We start from the raw sequence: 22,046 nt of genomic DNA, 5'->3' as shown, positions 1-22,046 counted from the left end.
AACATAAATTGAGCAATACATAAAATATTCTTAGTTTAGTAGTTTATTTTATTCTATGTCATTAAGACGTGATCATACTTTCAAGCCTTCAGATTTTTTTCCAGACCTAAAATCCAATTTCCCATGGTATAATATAGTTGAATAAAGTTTCAACAGTACAATGCAAGTTCCTTAAATGGCAGTCACAATAAGAAAAAAGCAATTATGGCCCTTTCAGCCAGAAAAATGTTAAGTCATGTGAGCATTTAAAATTAAAGCTGTAAAAAAAAATCAGTCAGTCCTACAAAGAACAAAAGAATCTTTGAAACCCAATTAAGAAATGTACATGTATCTGTAATTAAACAAAGGGTACATTAAACAACGGTAAAAAGAATAAAGAAAAGACCTGTTTAGTTCCATGTTTTTCACTAATTATATTTAATTATAATTATGGTTAAATCACTTGACTTGGTTTCAATTTACTTATCTGTAACCAGTATATACTACATTAAATATCTTAAAGCCCAGGAATATATCTAAGATTCAGTCAAGGTGCTGAATCTTCCATCTTTAGGCAGAAGGCATTCTTCACTTAACAGAAATTCATAACTATAGGAATTTATGAAGAAGGAAATCAGTTCATTAAGTTTGCACAATAACTACACAGTTATTCAATATTGACATGTTCAAATGGCTAAGTTGGGGCTCAAAGACATTAAACAGGATGCCAATGTTCCACACTAACAAGTGACAAAGGACTTGTCATGGTAAGATTTAGGACTTTAAAGCCCACAGTTTTTATACTGATTTCTCTTCTCAATTCTTTTAACATTTTGATAATCTTTAACCTTTCACTGCATGAGGAAAAATATAGATAGGCCTTGCCTTATCCTGATGGCATCACCTTCCTCAAGAGTGCACATGAACAATACACGCTTTGGCTAGCTTTGACAAACAGTACATTATTCAATGATTAGGACTTTGCCATAGTCAAAAAGTATAATTGTTGTATGTTCACAATCTCCTTAAAGATTGTAACTACTCAAGAACAGTTTATTACTTTCAGGACCTTCCCTGATATGATTCTCTTAATATTATGATGATTAGCTCAATGTTTTAGCAGCATTGGACTAGAACAAGCCTGTCTTCAATTTGGATTGAGATGATACCTTTCATTGTCAGCCTGATCTGTTATTATAGTCTTTATTCCAAAGATACAGAAAGCGGTAAGAAAAACAAACTGGTAGAAGAGGGAGTAGGGAGTGTGAAGGCTACTATTGCATGCACAATCAGCAATACTCGTTGTAAACTGCTATTTGTGACATACATTTAGTTATTACTGGACAGGGGTCATCACGGTGGACAGGAGGCAGGACTAGATTGTAGCTCCAGACAGAACAGCGTGCAGAGGCTCGCATAGTGAATTTTAGCTCCAGATAGACTGCAAGAACAAACCAGCAATCCCGAGAGGACCCACAGACCTTCTGAAGAAAGCGGACTGCTCTTGCAGGACCTGGGAACACCCCAAATACTGTGAGTGCCCCAACTGCGGAAATAGGAAAGGGAGACCCTCCTCTCCTGAACACACACCCCCACTGGAGAAACTGAAGGTCTGTTTGCAGAAGTTTCCAACTTCACCTGGATCTGACTCAATTTAGAGAGCTGAGCAAAATACAGTGGGTAGAGGAAGCGCTGTAAGGCCCTGGGAGCTTGCTGAGTCCCCAAGCAGGCCATTCCTGCCTGGCACCACAGGGATATACAGGGAGGGTGGCCAGAGGAGCAGGGGGTAAAACTCCACAGGGAAAAGGAAATCTCTAGTTAAACTTAACAATTTGAATGGGGCAAGAAACCTCCTGGCCACAACTCTGGAGGGAAGAATCAAGCCCTTTTCTTTCGCAGCTAGAAGGCGGGGAGCCTGGGGCAAATTTTCAGGCCCGTCTCGCCCACCATCTGGAAACAGGGCTGTTGGGGAAGGCATGGTGGGACTGAGACTGGCCCTTCAGTTTGCGTGGGAGCTGGGTATGGCCTCTGACTGCCAGCTTTCCCCTACTTCCCCGACAACCTGCATGATTCAGCAGAGGCAGCCATAATCCTCCCAGGTACACAACTCCAGTGACCTGGAAATCTCACCTTCATCTCCAACAGAGGCCACAGCAAGACCTGCCCAAGAAGAGCATGAGCTCAGACATGCCTAGCCCTGCTCCCACCTGATGGTCCTTCCCTACCCACTCTGGTAGTGGAAGACTAAGGGCATATAATTTTGGGAGTTCTACGTCCCCGCCCACTGCTGGTCCCTCTCCCTACTATTACAGCTGATGCTTGCTGGAAAATGCCACCTCCCGGCAGGAGGCCAACCAGCTCAAAAATAGAACATTAAACCACCAAAACCCTCACGGAGTCCATTGAACCCCCCTGCCCGCCACCTCCACTGGAACAGGCACTGGTATCCATGGCTGAGACCCCCATAGACACTTCACATCACAAGAGTCTCTGCAAACAACCCCTAGTACCAGCCTGGAGCCTGGTAGAATCACTGGGTGGCTACACCCAGAAGAAAGACAATCATCACTGCAGTTAGGCTCACAGTAAGCCACACCTGTAGGAAAAGGGGGTGAGTACTATATCAAGGGAACACCCAGTGGGACAAAAGAATCTGAAGAACAGTCTTCAGCCCTAGACCTTCCCTCTGACAGAGCCTACCCAAATGAGAAGGAACCAGAAAACCAACCCTGGTAATACGACAAAACAAGGCTCTTCAACACCCTCAAAAGATCACACTAGTTCACCAGCAATGGATCCAAACCAAGAAGAAATCCCTGACTTACCTGAAAAAGAATTCAGGAGGTTAGTCATTAAGCTAATCAGGGAGGCACCAGAGAAAGCGAAACCCAGTGCAAGGAAATCCAAACAACGATGCAAGAAGTGAAGGGAGAAATATTCAAGGAAATAGATAGCTTAAAGAAAAAAAAAAAACAATAAAAAATTCAGGCAACTTTGGACACACTTTTAGAAATGCAAAATGCTCTAGAAAGTCTCAGCAATAGAACTGAACAAGTAGAAGAAAGAAATTCAGAGTTTGAAGACTAGGTCTTAGAATTAACCCAATCCAACAAATGCAAAGACAAAAGAACAAGAAAATATGAACCAAGCCTCCAAGAAGTCTGGGATTATATTAAACAACCAAACCTAAGAATAATTGGTGTTCCCTGAGGAAGAGAAATCTAAAAACTTGGAAACATATTTGGGGCAATAATTGAGGAAAACTTCCCTAGCCTTGCTAGAGTCCTAGACATCCAAATACACGCAGCACAAAGAAAACACCTGGGAAATTCATCACAAAAAGATCATCACCTGGGCACATTGTTACCAGGTTATCCAAAGTTAAGATAAAGGAAAGAATCATAGGAGCTGTCAGACAGAAGCACTAGGTAACCTATAAAGGAAAACTTATTCGATTAACAGCAGATTTCTCAACAGAAACCCTACAAGTTAGAAGGGATTGGGGCCCTATCTTCAGCCTCCTCAAAGAAAACAATTAGCCAAGAATTTTGTATCCAACGAAACTAAGCTTCACACATGAAGGAGAGAGAGCCTTTTTCAGACAAATGCTGAGAGAATTCGCTATTACCAAGCCACCACTACAAGAACTGCTAAAAGTTGCTCTAAATCTTGAAACAAATCCTAGAAGCACATCAGAACAGAACCGCTTTAAAGCATGAATCACAAAGGAACTATAAAACAAAACTACAAGTTAAAAAGCAAAAACAAAAAACAAAAAAACCAAAGTACACAGGCAACAAAGAGCACAATGAATGCAACAGTACATCACATTTCAATATTAACACTGAATATAAATGGTCTACATGTTCCACTTAAAAGATACAGAACTCCAGAATGGTTAAGAACTCACCAACCAACCAGCTGCTGCCTTCAGGAGACTCACCTAACATAAAAGGACTCACATAAACTTCAAGTAAATGGGTGGAAAAAGGCATTTCATGCAAATGGACACCAAAAGCGAGCAGGGGTAGCTATTATATCAGACAAAACAAACTTTAAAGCAACAGCAGTTAAAAGAGACAAAGACGGACATAATATAATGGTAAAAGGCCTTGTCCAACAGTAAAATATCACAATCCTAAACATATATGCACCTAACACTGGAGGTCCCAAATTTATAAACAATTACTAATAGACCTAAGAAATGAGATTAGACAGCAACACAGTAATAGTGGGGGACTTCAATACTCCACTGACAGCATTAGACAGGTCATCAAGACAGAAAGTCAACAAAGAAAGAATGTATTTAAACTATACCTTAGAACAAATAGACTTAACAGATATATACAGAATATTTCATCCAACAACCGCAGAATACACATTCTATTCAATAGCGCATGGAACTTTCTCCAAAATAGACCATATGATAGGCCATAAAACGAGCCTCAATAAATTTAAGATAACTGAAATCATGTTAAGCACTCTCTCAGACCACAGTACAATAAAACGGGAAATCAAGTCCAAAAGGAACCTTCAAAACCAGACAAATACATGGAAATTAAATAACGTGTTCCTGAATGAGCACTGGGTCAAAAACAAAATCAAGATGGAAATTAAAAAATTATTCAAACTGAACGACAGAATTCTACCAGACATTCAAAGAAGAATGGGTACGAATCCTTTCGACACTATTCCACAAGATAGAGAAAGAAGGAACCCTCCCTAATTCATTCTATGAAGCCAGCATCACCCTAATACCAAAACCAGAAAAGGACATAACCAAAAATGTAAACTACAGACCAGTATCTTTGATGAACATACATGTTAAAATCCTTAACAAAATACTAGCTAACCGAATCCGACAACATAGCAAAAAGATAATCAACCATGATCAAGTGGGTTTCATACCAGGGATGCAGGGATGGTTTAACATATACAAGTCAATAAATGTGACATGTCATATAAACAGAATTAAAAACAAAAATCACATCTCAATGGATGCAAAAAAAGTTCGACAAAATCCAGCATCCCTTTATTATTAAAACCCTCAGCAAAACTGGCATACAAGGGATATACCTCAATGTAATAAAAGCCATCTATGACAAACCCACAGCCAACATAATACTGAATAGGGAAAAGTTGAAAGCATTCCCTCTGAGAACTGAAACAGGACGAGGATGTCTGCTCTCACCACTCCTCTTCAACATAGTACTGGAAGTCCTAGCCAGAACAACCAGAGCAGAAAAATAAATAAACGGCATCCAAATCAAAAAAGAGGAAGTCAAACTGTCATTGTTTGCTGACGATACAATCATTTACCTTGGAAACCCCAAAGACTCCTTCAGAAAGCTCCTAGAACTGATAAAACAATTCAGCAAAGTTTTGGGTACAAGATTAATGTCCACAAATCAGTAGCTCTTCTATATACCAATAGTAACCAAGCAGAGAATCAAATCAAGAACTCAACTCCTTTTACAACATCTGCAAATAAAATAAAATAAAATACTTAAGAACTAACCAAGGAGTCAAAAGACCTCTACAAGGAAAACTACAAAACACTGCTGAAAGAAATCACAGACGGCACAAATGAAAACGCATCCCATGCTCATGGATGGGTAGAATCAATAATGTGAAAATGACCACACTGTCAAAAACCATGTATAAATTCAAGGCAATTCCCATCAAAATACCACCATCATTCTTCACAGAATTAGAAAAAACAATTCTAAAATTCATATGGAACCAAAAAAAGCCCGCATAGCCAAAGCAAGACTAAGGAAAAAGAACAAATCTGGAGGCATCACGCTACCTGATTTCAAACTACACTATAAGGTCACGGTCACCAAAACAGCATACTACTGATATAAAAATAGGCACAGAGACCAATGGAACAGAACAGAGAACTCAGAAATAAACCCAAATACTTACAGCCAATTGCTCTTCGACAAAGCAAACAAAAACATAAAGGACACCCCTTTCAACAAATGGTGCTGGGATAATTGGCTAGTCACATGTAGGAGAATGAAGCTGGATCCTCATCTTTCACCTTATACAGAAATGAACTCAAGATGGATTAAGGACTAAAACCTAAGACCTGAAACTATAAAAATTCTCAAAGATAACAATAGAAAAACCCTTCTAGTTATTGGCATAGGCAAGGATTTCATGACCAAGAGCCCAAAAGCAAATGTAATAAAAACAAAGACAAATAGCTGAGACCTAATTAAAGAGCTTTTGCATGGCAAAAGGAACAGTCAACAGAGTAAACAGACAACCCACAGAGTGGGAGAAAATCTTCACAATCTATACATCTGACAAAGGACTAATATCCAGAATCTACAACAAACTCTAACAAATCAGTAAGAAAAAGCAATCCCATCAAAAAGTGGGCTAAGTTCATGAACAGACAATCCTCAAAAAAAGATACACAAATGGCCAACAAACATATGAAGAAATGCTCAACATCACTAATGATTGGGGAAATGTAAATCAAAACCACAACGCGATACCACCTTACTCCTGCAAGAATGACCATAATCAAAAAATCAAAAAACAGTAGATGTTGGCATGGATGAGGTGATCAGGGAACACTTCTACACTGCTGGTGGGAATGTAAACTAGTACAGCCACTATAGAAAACAGTGCAGAGATTCCTTTAAGAACTAAAAGTAGAACTACCATTTGATCCAGCAATCCCACTACTAGGTATCTACCCAGAGGAAAAGAAGTCATTATTCAAAAAATATACTTGCACACACATGTTTATAGCAGCAAGATTCACAATAGCAAAATCATGGAACCAAACCAAATGCCCATCAATCAATGAGTGGATAAGGAAACTGTGACATATATGATGGAATACTACTTAGCCAAAAAAAGGAATGAATTAACAGCATCTGCATTGACCTCGATGAAATTGGAGACTATTATTCTAATGAAGTAACTCAGGAATGGAAAATGAAACATTGTATGTTCTCATGGACATGTGGGAGCTAGGCTATGAGGAAACAAAGGCATAAGAATGATACAACAGACTCTGGAGACTTGAGTTGAAGAGTGGGAAGGGGGTGAGGGATAAAAGACTATGAATATGGTGTAGTATTATACTGCTCAGGTGATGGGTGCACTAAAATCTCACAAATCACCACTAAAGAACTCACTCATGTAACCAAATACCACCTGTACCCCAATAAAATTAGGAAAAAAAATTAGTTATCACGCAAATACATTGCTAGAGTTTCTCTTTGTATGTTCATTGTTCATTTTTAGTGACCATTATAATACTGTATAACATTAACATTAAAGTACTACTTTTAATCTTTGGAGAAACATCTTTCTGCTTTAAATAAATTATTCTAAAACTTTAGTGCCTTAGGTGTGCTTTTACAAATACAGGGTAAAACTCTCCCTGTAACAAAAGAAATAATATATATGTAATACAAGTCAGTGTGAGGCCAAGTAACAGCTGACTTTGCTAGAAAAATAAAATCATATTAAGTTAACCAAAAGAGAAACAATTTGACTCGTCTTAATTTTTATGGCAAATTAAGTCAGATATACAAGTTTAACACTATTAAGTTGCTCTTATTTGTCTCATTATCTTATTTTCACGTATGAATATAAACATGTATATACAAAATGTGAGAAAAAAGTCAAAAACGCTTAAAAATTTCTCAATATCTACCATGTTACATGCTGTGAATTTAAGATATACTTTTAACATGTACACTTTAATTTGTCAATAATGTATTCGATATCTAATATGTATACAGCACTGTGTTAGGAGCAATGAGCAAAGATAAAAAAGACATGGATTCTACCCAAAAAACCTTACAGTCTCGAAGACAGGTAGAATAAGTACATACTCTAACAGTGAAAACATAGGAAGTTATTATATATACATCTCTTACAAAACTACAAGTCTTGCAAATTTGGAAGAAGACCATTTTTTGGGGGGACAGAATCTCGTTCTGTCACCCAGGCTGGAGTGCAGTGGCATGATCTCGGCTCACAGCAACCTCTGCCTCCTGGGTTCAAGTGATTCTCATGCCTCAGCCTAGGAGCGGGGATTACAGATGTGTACCACCATGCCCAGCTAATTTTTATATTTTTTAGTACAGACAAGGTTTCGCCATGTTGGCCAGACTGGTCTCGAACTCCTGATCTCAGGTGATCCACCCACCTCGGCCTCCCAAAGTGCTGAGATTACAGGTGTGAGCCACTGCACCCGGCCACTAAATTACTTTTAATCAGAGACAGACTAATATCAATTTAATGAAGGTAATTGAGCAGGGCCTTGAGAATCTGTAGAATGTGGGCATTAGAAGATGAGACAAAAGGACAATCCAAGAAAACACAGTAAGAATAAAAATTCAGACATATCAATTGTAAGAGGCACAATGGAGGAGGATCAGCAAGTAAATAAAGAAAACTAGGACCAAAATATAAAAACACCTCATATAGTAAGTTGTTGGAACTTTATTCAGCATGTAAAATAAAGCTCTTGAAAGTACTCGATGAAGGAAAGGTTAATCTGAGATAATTAGAGTACTCAAGAAAGCTAAGCAGAAGATAATAAGCATCAGAACAAGATATAGTGGGGATAAAGACATAAAGACTAGGAGGTAATAGAACTAAAAGTGAATGGAACTAGAAGAGAACCACGTACAAAGTACCATGTCTATATGACTATAAGAGCAACAGAAATTATCAACAGAAACAGGAAATCAAAACAACAGGAAAGGAAGATGATAAATTAACTGAGGACATGCTAAATCTAGGTTCATGATGAAACATGCAGGGGGGACAAAAAGCCAGAAACATAGGATACAAGCTGGGAAAATACGAATTTGATTTAGAGCAGAGAGGTACTGGAGCTAATCATTAGATTCATGAGTACAGATGAATTCAAAATGTGAATGCTCAAACAGAAAAGCCAAGGATATCAGTGAAGGAATATTTACATTTAGGTTACAAGGAAGGAAGAGGAAGGCCAGGCATGGTGGCTCATACCTTTAATCCTACCAATTTGGGAGGCCAAAGTGGGAGGATCACTTGAGGCTAGGAGTTCAAGATCAACCTGGGCAACATGGTGAGAACCAGTCCCTACAAAAAACTGAAAAATTAACCAGGCATGAAAGTGCGTGCCTGTAGTCTCAGCTACTTGGGAGGCTGAGGCGGGAGGATCACTTGATCCCAGGAGTTTGAGGCTGCAGTGGCCTATGATTGTTTCACTGTATTCTAGAGTGACAGAGTGACTCCCTGTCTCTAAAAACAAAATTTAAAAAGTAAAAAAGGAAGGAAGAGGAGATGGAGAAGTTAGAAACAATAGGATGTAGTATCATCTAAACCAAGACAAACCTTTGACAGAGTGGCAATGGTAGAAAAAAAAAAAAAAAGAGTGATATGTTGCAGGAACTGAAGAAAAGACCTTGAATTTGGCATCAGTAAACCTAACCTAAGATGCAAAGGGTTACAGACTGAAATGAAGGTGAAAAATCAGAGACCACAAAAGTAGACTATTTTTCAGAGGATGGGGGTTATTTTCATATTTCAACAAACGAACCTCAAGTGAAAAGAGAAAGTAACTGCAGTACATCAAGAATGCAGCTAGACCTAAAAGGAGGCTATTCTTTGATTCTGAATAATAGAAAAAGTCAAGTATTTTCATGCAAAGTAGTAAAGTTGCCAATAGAGGATAATGTTGGAAATAAGAATATAACCAAGTTTTATAATTTACAAAGTATTTTCACATAAATTATCTCAACAACTAAAGCTAAAGGAGGTTAAGTGACTTGCCTAAGTTCACACAGTGTAATTTAATCCTGAAGTACAAAGGTTCTGAAGATTGGTTGCTTCTGTTAAAAACATTTTTAAGGCCAGGTGCAGTGGCTCATGCCTGTAATCCCAGTACTGTGGGGGGCCATGGCAGGTGGATCACCTGAGGTCAGGAGTTTGAGATCAGCCTGGCCAACATGGCAAAACCCCATCTCTATTAAAAATACAAAAAAAATTAGCTGGGTGTGGTGGTGCATGCCTGTAGACCTTGCTACTCAGGAGGCTGAGGCAGGAGAACTGCTTGAACCTGGGAGGTGGTGGTCGCAGTGAGCCAAGATCGCACCATTGCACTCCAGCCTGGGTAACAGCACGACTTCATCTCAAAAAAAAAAAAAAAAGGGCCAGGCATGGTGGCTCAGCCTGTAATCCCAGCACTTTGGGAGGCTGAGGTGGGCGAATCACGAGGTCAGGAGATCAAGACCATCCTGGCTAACACGGTGAAACCCCGACTCTACTAAAAATACAAAAATAAAACTAGCCGGGTGTGATGGTGGGCGCCTGTAGTCCCAGCTACTTGGGAGGCCGAGGTGGGAGAACAGCGTGAACCCAGGAGGTGGAGCCTGCAGTGAGCCGAGTTCGCACCACTGCACTCCAGCCTAGGCAACAGAGTGAGACTCCATCTCAAAAAATATATATATATATATTTAAAATTTCAGTTCCACTGCTGTTAATCATTGATATGATTTGGATCTGTGTCCCCACCAAATCTCAGATTAAAAGTAATCCCCAGTATTGGAGGTTGGGCCAGGTGAGAGGTATTTGGATCATGGGGTGTTTGGATGATCCATGTTTGGATCACCCCCTTCATGATGAGTAAGTTCACACAAGATTTGGTTGTTTAAAAGTGTGTGGCCCCTCCCACTCTCTCTCTTACTCCCTTTCTCGCCATGTGAAATATGTGCCCCTACTTGACCTTTCACCATGAGTAAAAGCTCCCTGAGGCCTCCCCAGAAGGTGAGCAGATGCAGGAACCATGCTTCTTCCTGTATAGCCTGTAGAAGCATGAGCCAATTAAATTTCTTTTCTTTATAAATTATCCAGTCTCAGCTATTTCTTTATAGCAATGCAAGAGCAGCCTAACACTACCATTCCAAACCCTACTTTTTTCAATCTTATAATAGGAACAATAATCCTTACATGTTGTTATGTGTGTCTAATGAGATAAGGTGCAGAAAATGCTAAGCCTAACTAATACACAGTTTAAAACAAAAAAGTTAGTTGATTCTCAGGATAAGAGCCAAGGTTTTCCAACTGCAAGTCCCAAATTCTCTCTTGTTCCACAAACTGCTGACAAAAGAAACAGGGTAAGTAATGAGGCAGATTAAAAAACAGAAGGGAGTATGAAATATTTAAACAATGGGAAGAGTCTCTAAAAAAAGGTAGGATACAACTTTCTCTGAGATATGCAGAAAGAATAATGCAAATGAAGATAAACGTTAGTGAGGAGAAAAAAACAGCTAAGAAAGATAAAGGAAATAGTTGAAATTGCCAATCATCAGTGGAGAATAAAGATAAACTCTTAAGTTAAAAATGGGAGGCCGGGCGCGGTGGCTCAAGCCTGTAATCCCAGCACTTTGGGAGGCCGAGACGGGCGGATCACGAGGTCAGGAGATCGAGACCATCCTGGCCGACACGGTGAAACCCCGTCTCTACTAAAAAATACAAAAAACTAGCCGGGCGAGGTGGCGGGTGCCTGTAGTCCCAGCTACTCGGGAGGCTGAGGGAGGAGAATGGCGTGAACCCGGGAGGCGGAGCTTGCGGTGAGCTGAGATCCGGCCACTGCACTCCAGCCTGGGCGACAGAGTGAGACTCCGTCTCAAAAAAAAAAAAGAGAAAAAGAAAAAAAAAAAAATGGGAGGCAGTGAATCCACAGACATCTGTCACCACCACCAGTCCTGTCCCTGAGCAAAGAATGAAAACAGCTTAACTGCACAGAAGAGAGAACTACACGGATACCTCGTTTTATTGTACTTCGTTTTGCTGTGCTTCACAGATACTGCATTGTCTACAGTCAAAGGCTTGTGGTAATCCTATGTTGAGCAACTCTACTATAAATGCAATTTTTCCAACAATATGTGATCACTTTGTAACACTGTGTCCACATTTTGACAATTTTCACAATATTTCAAATGTTTCACTGTAATTATATATGTTATGGTGATTTGTGATCAGTGATCTTTGATGTTAATACCGTAATTGTTCTGGGGTGTCATGAACTGTGTCCATATAAAACAGCAAACTTAACTGATAAATGTCATGTGTGTTCTAACTGCTACACTGATCAGCCTTTCTTCTCTCTCCTCCTCTACTTGGCCTTCCCTATTATCTGAGACAGAACAGGCCTAATAATAAAATTAGGCCAATTAATAACCCGAAAATGGCCTCTAAGTGTTCAAGTGAAAGAAATAATGACATCCCTCTCACATTAAATAAAAAGTTAGAAATGATTAAGCTCAGAGAGGAAGGCAATGTTGAAAGCCACAGCAGGTCAAGAGATTGGCCTTTTGCCCCAAACAGCCAAGTTTTGATTGCAAAGGAAAAGTTTTTGAAGAAAATTAAAAGTGCTATTCCAGTGAACATATGAATAATAAGAAAGCTTAACAGCCTTATTATTGATATGAAGGAAAGTTTGAGTGGTCTAGATAGAAGATCAAATCAACTGTAACATTTCCTTAAGCCAAAGCCTAATCCAGAGTGAGGCCCTAACTCTCTTCAATTCTTTGAAAGCCGAACAGAGGTGAGGAAGTGGCAGAGGAAAAGTTTCAAGGTAGCAGAGGTTGGTTCATGTGGTTTAAGAAAAGAAGCCATCTCCATGACATAAAAGTGGAAGGTAAAGCAAGTGCTAATGTAGAAGCTGCAGTAAGGCATCCAGAAGATCTAGCCAAGATCACTGATGAAGTCAGCTACAGGAAACAAATTTTCAATGGAGGTAAAACAGCCTTCTATGGAAAGAAGATACCATCTAGGACTTCCATAACTAGAGAGAAGTCAATGGGTGAATGTAGCTGGTAGCTTTAATGCAAACCATCACTTACTTATCATTCTGAAAATCCTTGGCCCTTAAGAACTATGCTAAATCTACTCTGCCTATGCTCTATAAATGGAACAACAAAGCCTGGATAACAGCACATCTGTTTACAGCATGATTTACTGAATATTTTAAGCCCACGGTTGAGACCTATTGCTCAGGGAAAAAAAAAAAAAAAGATTATTTTTAAAATATGCATGCTGACAATGCCCGTAGTCACCCAAGAGCTCTGATGGAAATGAACAAGGAGATTAATGTTACTTTCACGTCTGCTAACACAACATCCATTCTGTAGCCCATGAATGAAGGAGACATTTAGACTTTCAATTCTTGTTATTTAAGATACACATTTTGGAAGGCTATAGCTGCCATAGATAGTGATTCCTCTGATAAATGTAGGCAAATAAACTGAAAGCCTTCTGGAAAAAAATTCATCAGTTTAGATGCCACAACAAACATTCACGATTCATAGGAGAAAGTCAAAACGTCAATATTAACAGGAATTTGGAAGATGATTCCAATCCCCAGGGACGACTTTGAGGGTTGAAGACTTCAGTGGAGAAAATAACTGAAGATGTGGTAAAAATAGCAAGAGAATGAGAATTAAAAGTGGATCAAACTTGAACAGATGAGGAGTTGCTTCTTTTGGATCAGCAAAGAAAGTTTTGTGAGGTGGAATCTACTGCTGGTGAAGATGCTGTGAATATTGTGGAAATAACAAAAGATTTACAAAATGTAAACTTAATTGATAAAGCAGAGGCAGGGTTTAAGAGGACTGACTCCAATTTCAAAAGAATACCTTGCCACTAATTAATTCCACTAACACCCTTCCCACCCTCTGGTAACCATCTTTCTGTTCTCTATGAGTTCAATTTTTTTAATTTTTATTTTAGCTCCCACAAATAAGTGGGAACACACAGTTTGTCTTTCTATGCCTGGCTTATTTCACTTAACACAATGACCTCCAGTTCCATCTATGTTGTTGCAAATGACAGGATCTCATTCTTTTTTTGTGACTGAATAGAAGTACATTGTGTATATGTCCAACTGAAGTAGTATAGCATAATTCGCACAGAAACCAATTATCCATTTGGGTTGGGAAAAACATATCCAGTTTATGCTGACTAAACTCTCAATGCTGGAAGAAATGAATTACCTCTAGATTGCTTCTCATTGCCTTCTCTTCTTCCAAATCTTTTCGCAGTTTTTCTAGTTCTTTCCTAAAAACAAAGTACTTATTACTGTTAAGTCTTTCGATTAAATAATGTATTTGACTGATATTTACAGGCTTTTTGTTACCTAACCCACCAGTTCATGGGAAAATCCTTTTAAGGGCAATAGCAATGTTAATTAAGAAAAATGTAAGATTCTCTAGTTAGAATGGTTCAATGTAACAGTTAAAAATTCAGCAAAACCAAGGCAAATCGATCTGAGATCAAGAAACCAAGTAAATTCGGAGCAGCTCATGAAGACAGAAATAATATCTAACCTTTAGAAGAAATTTTCTATATTCAGCTATCATACATTTTCCAGGTTGGAAACCTCAAAGCCCAAGCAATTTGGTAAAATGAATATCAACACATCACAATACAAGGCAAGTTAACAGTTTATCTGATAAGATAACCTAGACTTTGAATTTCTCTATTTTTAAAAATTAAATACCACATTAAAGTCTAAAAACCAAACAAATTAAAAACTCTAGCCAATAGTTTCTCCTCCTTAACTCATGTTTTCATCTTCCTGTGTTCCCTTCTAATCTTTCCATACAGTTGTTCTTTTTTCTATAGCTTTAAGTGAATATTCAATATTATATCTTTGCACAAATTTTAAACCATTTTCATGCTGCTGAAATTTTCATATTTCTATGTGGTTTGGTATCCAAATATCCAGGTATTTTGTTTGGCTGATTCATTATTCTGGAGACAGAAGGAGTGGGAGGAATCGAGGAATGAGATAGAAGGAATGGGAGGAATATGTTAGTATATCAAATTTCTAAATCAAAAGTATGGACATTTTCAGTCTCAACATATACTTGAAAAATTCTTGAGAATACTGTAGAAACAACAGCTTGAAAAAGTAAAAAAGAAAAAACTCATGAAGAAAAAATACATAAGGAAAGAATTTTAAAATTTTTTATGTAACATTTCAAAACTAACTTCTTAGCAATAATTTCTTAGTGATATCTAAGCTATAAAGATCTAATATTATAAGAGTAAAACAAAAACCTCTGAACTCCAAGTCAACTAAAGAAATAAAATATTACCAGTACCTCTAATATCCCAAAAAGTGACCCTCTTTCCTTAATCCTATTTCCCTCTCTCTTTCATAGAAAAAGTTTTATAGTATTTATTATTATTCATTTGTTGTTCTAATTTTGCCACATGCAAATGTATTCTTAAAATAATATACTTTCTGGTTTGGTATGCTTTCCAACTTTATATAAATGAAATACACTGATTGCGTGTATGCTTCTGACCTGCTCCCTCCTCTCAATATTTAGATTAATTCATACTGATGTTGAAATTTACTTTTATTGTTGTATGCTGTGTAGTATTTCTCTATTAATGTATCAATAGTATTTATCCCTTCTCCTGCTGATGCAAATTTTTTAGATATTAAAAACAAACAAACAAACAAACAAAAAAAACCTGCCATCCAGTTTCACTTTTCCAGAGAAACTGAAGATACTGAAAATACCCTTTGGAAAGACTTCTAAAATGTTTTATATTTTAAAACATATATATATGTATATATATATATCTCAGAAATGTTTTATCCATTCTAGAGCTAATTTAAGAGCACCTACGGGCAACATGTATATGTAAAACAGCGCACAGTATAAAAAATGTAAAACAACAAAATCAAATCAGGAGAGTTCTCTAACTGGTACATGGGTGGCAATTAATAAATGTTTACTGGACAAGTAAACTTACAGCTTATAATGTGCATGTTGCAGAATCTACTAAAAGAATCTTTCAAAACAGATAAACTGAAGGATTCCAAGAAATACCATCATGTATTGAATTATAAACTCTCTCTATATACATAACATCTAAAATATATAACATTTTTAAGTAGACATTTAAGATACAGTTTTTGTTTCTAAGAAATACCTGTAAAAGTGTTCTGCAAACTCCAAATACCTTATACTGTTAATCTCAATATTGTTTTTAATAAGATTCCCAGGCCAACTTAAAATTGGAAAAGAAATGATAAAACCAGGTTCAGAGGTAACATGGCCTCTGGCTGTAACTTTTATGTGTTTTATTTTTATTTTTTGTTCCTTTATACTTTTTATTTGGCCATAACTTTTATACTGTATTCCAAGAAATCTTTTTAGAAGGGAAGTTGAAGACAAGGTATGAGCACCCTCAATCTCAAGGTATGAGCACCCTCAATCTCAATTCAATTAGATTAGCTGCTTTTTTTTAAAATCTGTTTTACCTACTGGGCTTTTGTAGAATTATGCTTAAAATGTCAACAAGTTTTAAAATTCAAATACTAGTGGTTACAGAAAAAGATCTTGGCCAGGTGCGGTGGCTCACGCCTGTAATCCCAGCACTTTGGGAGGCCGAGGCAGGCGGATCACAAGTTCAGGAGATCGAGACCATCCTGGCTAACACGGTGAAACCCCGTCTCTACCAAAAATACAAAAAATTAGCCGGGCGTGGTGGTGGGTGCCTATAGTCCCAGCTACTTGGGAGGCTGAGGCAGGAGAATGGCGTGAACACGGGAGGCATAGCCTGCAGTGAACTGAGATCGTGCCACTGCACTCCAGCCTGGGCAACACAGCGGGACTCCATCTCATTTAAAAAAAAAAAAAAAGAAAATCTCTAAACCAATAGATAATATGGGTTTGAGTTCTAGCTCTGTCATTTAAGAACTGTGTGATCTTGGCTAAATAACTTTATCTCTATAAACTTTTATCTCTTCATTTAAAAAGCCAGAGGGGGAGCTCACCTATAATAGGTGATCTTGTAAATTTGTTTTAGCTCTAAAAAGTCCCTAACTTTCAACTAGGGTATGTCTCAACATATACCATACCAAAAAATTTTCAGAGTTAAGGGAAGGGTTTTAGAGATCACCTATCCCAACACATTCATTTTATAAATGTCCAACAAGACCTCGCGGAAGCACTGATCAAATCCTCTGAAAACTAAGTTAACTATATGTATAGATACATAACCAGATCCAAAATACAGTATTTTTCCTAATCATACTAATCATACTAATCATATCTGACCAGAAGATTTCTAGCCTAAAATTATGGTTATGTATGTACGTTTTCCACAATCCACCTACCAGAATAACTTCACCAATTTAACTTTTTTGCCGAAAAGAGAAAAGCACTGTTAATGAAAATTTCTTTGAAAATATACTTGCTCACACCAGAGACTTTTGTTTGAGACAGAGTCTTGGTTTTGTTGCCCAGGCTGGAGTGCAGTGGCATGTTCACAGCTCACTGCAGCCTTGACTTCCCAGGCTCAAGAGATCCTCCCACCTCAGCCTCTTGAGTAGCTAGGACTACAGGGATGTGCCACTAACCCTGGCTTTTTCTTTTTTTTTTGCAAAAATGGGGTTTTGCCATGTTGTCCAGGCTGGTCTCAAACTCCTGGACTCAAGCAATCCTCCAACCTTGGTCTCCCAAAGTGCTGGGATTACAGGAGTGAACTACCACACCCAGCCAAAGATTAGATTTTTACTTAATATGGTTTGAAAAAAAATTCTTTACGCATGGGTTAAGTAGTACTCATAGAAGAAAAGAAGGGCTACTTACCCGTGATCCTTTTTCAGTGCTTCTACAATGCACAACAATTCAATAATCTGGGCTCTAAGTTCATCCAGGGAATTTTTTTTCACATCATCTGTTTCTACTTTAGCTTTGATTTCTAATGGAGTCAGGAAAGCAGTTGTATTTGCTTTGGAAGCACTGAAAGGTGTTGAAAGGTACACAGATGGCTGAAAACACAAAAAATTTTTTTTCTGACTTTAATATTATATTTAAGTTCAAAAGATTTTTACATCAAGAAGAAAAACAATTAAATACTTCAAGATAAATGGCAAATTTGGAAATTCAAAAGCAATTTGATATTCACAACTGGAAAAATCGCCAGACAACTAAAGAATAAATTTATAATCATTAGTGGTTTTTGTAGGAAATGACAATTTCATTAACAGAAGAAAAAAGGAAAAAAGAAAAATCCATCAAATGCATATTATGGATGGTTCGCCTAGTGAAACAGGAGAGCACTATAAAGGTATTATTTTTTATTCCATATTCAATACTTATTGTTTGGAATGTCCAAAGAGCTTCACTTAAAAGTAATTGTGAACAATAGGTTCAGGAAGAGTCACTAAAATGAGTCCATAGCCTGACACCTCATAACTGTTTCACTAAAAAAATAGCAAATCACTTTAATAGAATTTCAATAGACTGTTGACAGCTGAGAGAATCAGATTAAGTGTATTTAATAAATTGGAAACACTCTGACAAAAACGCCCTGAAATGAAATAGAGAAATAATTTGGGAGGAAACCTAAATGACCTTAAATGTGTGTCAGTTGTGGTGAAACTACGTTAAATAAAAATGGTAAAAATTTTGATAAGACATCTAACACATGTAACAGATGAAAGGATTCATGTACATACAGTATTCTGCCATTCATTCCAGTATATACTGAATGCTTAATTATTGTACTAAGCACCAAGCTAGGTAAATACTACACAAGCGTTCATTTCTGACTTTAAGAATATATGTTTAATGGAGAAATGAAATAGATGCAGAGATCTATGCCTTTAAAAATACAAAATATGTAATATTTATTTTATTCAATTAAAATGTAAGCTCTTTCAAAAATATTTGCAGAAAACAGTCTGACGAAGCTAAACAATTCAATTTTTTAGCAGTAATTATTCCATTTCTTGGCAGAAGAAGTAATTCTTCCTAAAGAACACCTTAAATTATCTATGTTTGATGTCCACAAAGAATCCCAGAAAGTCAACAAACCTTAGCCCACAATGCACCTCACCTTTGGAGAAGAGCATGTATCTTTTTTTAATTCAGATGGCTTTAGGTTGGCACTGTCTTCTTCTTTTGGTAACTTCAAGATTTTTTCGGGGCTGTGAGTTGGCTAAATGATTTTTTAGAAGTGAAGAGACATAACAGACCAAAGAAAAGAAAAGGTAGTAAGTCTTTGGATAACAAAACAAGTAACTTTTATGGATTTTTCAGCTGCTACTGTTGCTGATATCCCATTATCATTAATAGGATGCTACATACTTTCAAGCTGAATAACATATTTGCGTATCTTGAGGGCAAAAACAGTTTGCCTCTTAGCAGCAAGGATTTTCTCCATTTAGGTAATTTTAAAAGTACTACAGCATTTAAGAGCTAATATATTAACATTACATTACCACCAGTACTCCAGGCAATGTAGAAAAAGCATACAAAAGGGTTAATACATTTAGATATGAGGATAAGTACTACAAAAACAATGAATATTTCACAACGATCATCAGAGAAATACAAATCAAAACTACAATGAGTTATTACCTCACCCCAATTAAAATGGTTTTTATCCAAAAGATAGGTAACAACAAATGCTGGCAAGGATATGGAGAAAAGGGGAACCCTCATACACTGCTGGGGAGAATGTAAATTAGTACAACTACTATGGAGAAAAATTTGCAGGTTCCTCAAAAGACTAAATATAGAGCTACCATCTGATCCAGCACTGCTAAGTATATACTAAGAAAAAGGAAATCTGTATATCAAAGGAATATCTGTATTCCCATGTTTATTGTAGCACTATTCACAAGAATATAGCCAAGAATTGGAATCAACCTAAGTGTCCATTAACAGACAAATGGATAAAGAAAATGTGGTACATATAGACAATGGAATACTATTCAGTCACAAAAAAGAATGAGATCCTGTCATTTGCAACTGGATAGAACTGGAGGTCACTATTTTAAGTGAACTAAGCCTGGCACAGAAGAACAAACTTTGCATGTTCTCACTAAAAAAATTAAAACAATTGAACTCATGGAGACAGAGAACAGAAAGATGGTTACCAGAGGCTGGGAAGGGTGTTAGTCGGGTGGTGGTAGCAATGGGGGGATGGTTAATGAGTACAAAAAATTGAGTAAGACCTATTATTTGGTAGCATAACAGGGTAACTACCAGTCAAAAATAATTTAATTGTACACTTAAAAATAACTAAGAATACAATTTGGATTGTTTGTAACACAAAAGACAATTGCTTGATGTGATGGGATACCGCATTTACCCTGATATAATTATTATGCATTTCATGCCTGTATCAAAATATCTCACATAACTCATAAATATACACATCTATTATGTACCTGCTGAACTTAATTTTAAAAATTTAGAAAAAAGAAAAAAAAAAAAAAAAACACTGAATATTTCAGGAGAAAAATTTTTCTCAATCTTTCCTAAAGTGAGTATCTGCTGAATTTTAGTAACTGTTGTTGAAAGACAAATTAAACAGGTTCTTTCTTTGTCACCCTTTGACCCTGTGCTCTGTGGCTACAGCCTCACGATAATTTTCTTCTGATTCTGTAACCTTCCATTCCAGACCCTGTTGGAATGAACACACCTCTCTCCCTCTATCTCCTTAAATACCAGCATTTGCCACTTGAGTATAACAGCTATCATCCCGATTGTTAAACTTAGGTAGAGCTATAAATCCTCTATCTTCAAATGGACTCTGCATTGGCTAAATCTACTGTAGTTTAAGACAATTAGGTGAACTCACAGAATGTCCACCATTGAAACGGCCCGGCAACCTTCTTCCAGGCATCTTTGGTCTATTTGCAGTGAGATGAAGCAAGTTTTCTGAGGAAGCTATGTCATCAAAATTTACAACATCTAGAAAATAAAAATAAATATTATTTACTAAGAGAATTGCACCTTTTCAAAGGTAAAAAATAATGTTTCAGTTTTTGGACAAACTATAAATTAAAAAGAGTACCACTACTTTGAAGAATTCACAAATTGACCTGTGCTTTTCATATGCATTTGGAAAACAACACTCGCCCTTAAAAGAAAAAAAAAATCCTCTTTACCTGATACATTTATATAGTATATGACTTTATTAACACTATAAAGGTTGTTTCCAGTAGAGACCTAGACCTCAACAAAAAGTTCTTAGTGAAAAATCTGTATCATAAAATGTAGTAGCATAAAAAACTCATCAAGTACCTAACAAAGATCTACTTCTTAAACTCATAATAAATTACAAGATCTCAGAAAATCAGCATGTAAAATTGTTTTGAACTTCAAGAAGTAGAATATTCGAATGTTAAGAATTAAACTTTATCTGGCACCCTGCCACTTTCGATTTGTGTTTCTCAATATAAAGCAAAAGCATGATTTAATGTACCTGTATGTGTATATGTATGTGCACAGTATTAGGTGGGACTCAAACTGTTTATAGTTCACTGCACCTTTGCTTAGACATTATCATGTTTAGCAATCACAAGATGGCTTCAAATCTAAGGCAAATCAGATTCCAAAAAAAAAAAAGAAAAAAAGCTACATGGATTACCAACTTACTTCCTCATCATCAAAGGCTGGCAGACCTCTGACCCGGTAACTTGGGTTTAAGGACAAATCTACTCTAAAACAATGATATATAATACTTTGCCTTTTTCTAGATGATTCAGAAGTCTTGCTAAAGGAAATGTCTTTAACTCTGAAGCCCAGATATCTATGTATGAATCAAGAACCCAAAAGGTAAACTACTACAGATACTTCCATTTTCAATAGAACCTTCCTTTAATTCAGATTCTAAACTCAGGTATTAACCACAGCCAAAATTTTCTACCTAATAGCAGATTCCTTTGGTCTAATCGTCCAGATCTGTATTAATTCTTCACGTTACCATCTGCCTAGATGTTTATAATACTTTCTGTCAGATAGGTATATCTTCTAACTCAGTTATTTGTTTCTTTAAAAAGATACAGATACTCATCACTGCCCACAAAATTTACTCATCAACTTTACTTATTTAGAGAATGTTTTTAAGGGATGGAGGACACAAAGGTAAGGCAGAAAAAGAGGCATCACTGTTTGGTAATATGCATTTTATAACAACTAGAAGAATTTGCTGATAACTTAATATTTTCTATCAATTTCTTTGTGTGTTCTCACTTGTGTCAACTTACTAAGCTGATT

The 22,046-nt window shown here is 37.0% G+C and overlaps 1 protein-coding gene across 2 annotated transcripts in view; it reads right to left on the bottom strand.

Moving 5' to 3' along the window:
* Positions 1–22,046, bottom strand: part of CD2AP (CD2 associated protein) — a 153,003-nt gene that overhangs the window by 2,953 nt on the left and 128,004 nt on the right. For both annotated transcript variants that reach the window (XM_003897700.5, XM_021937354.2), the window contains exons 14-17: positions 20,626–20,738; positions 18,874–18,975; positions 17,622–17,803; positions 14,001–14,064 (exon numbers count right to left, since the gene is read on the bottom strand). In XM_003897700.5, coding sequence (XP_003897749.1) covers positions 14,001–14,064; positions 17,622–17,803; positions 18,874–18,975; positions 20,626–20,738 — 461 coding nt within the window. The remainder of the gene's footprint in view (positions 1–14,000; positions 14,065–17,621; positions 17,804–18,873; positions 18,976–20,625; positions 20,739–22,046) is intronic.

Source organism: Papio anubis, chromosome 6 (assembly GCF_008728515.1).
Source record: "Papio anubis isolate 15944 chromosome 6, Panubis1.0, whole genome shotgun sequence".
NCBI lineage: Eukaryota > Metazoa > Chordata > Mammalia > Primates > Cercopithecidae > Papio > Papio anubis.
This window is presented reverse-complemented; position numbering and strand designations above follow the sequence as displayed.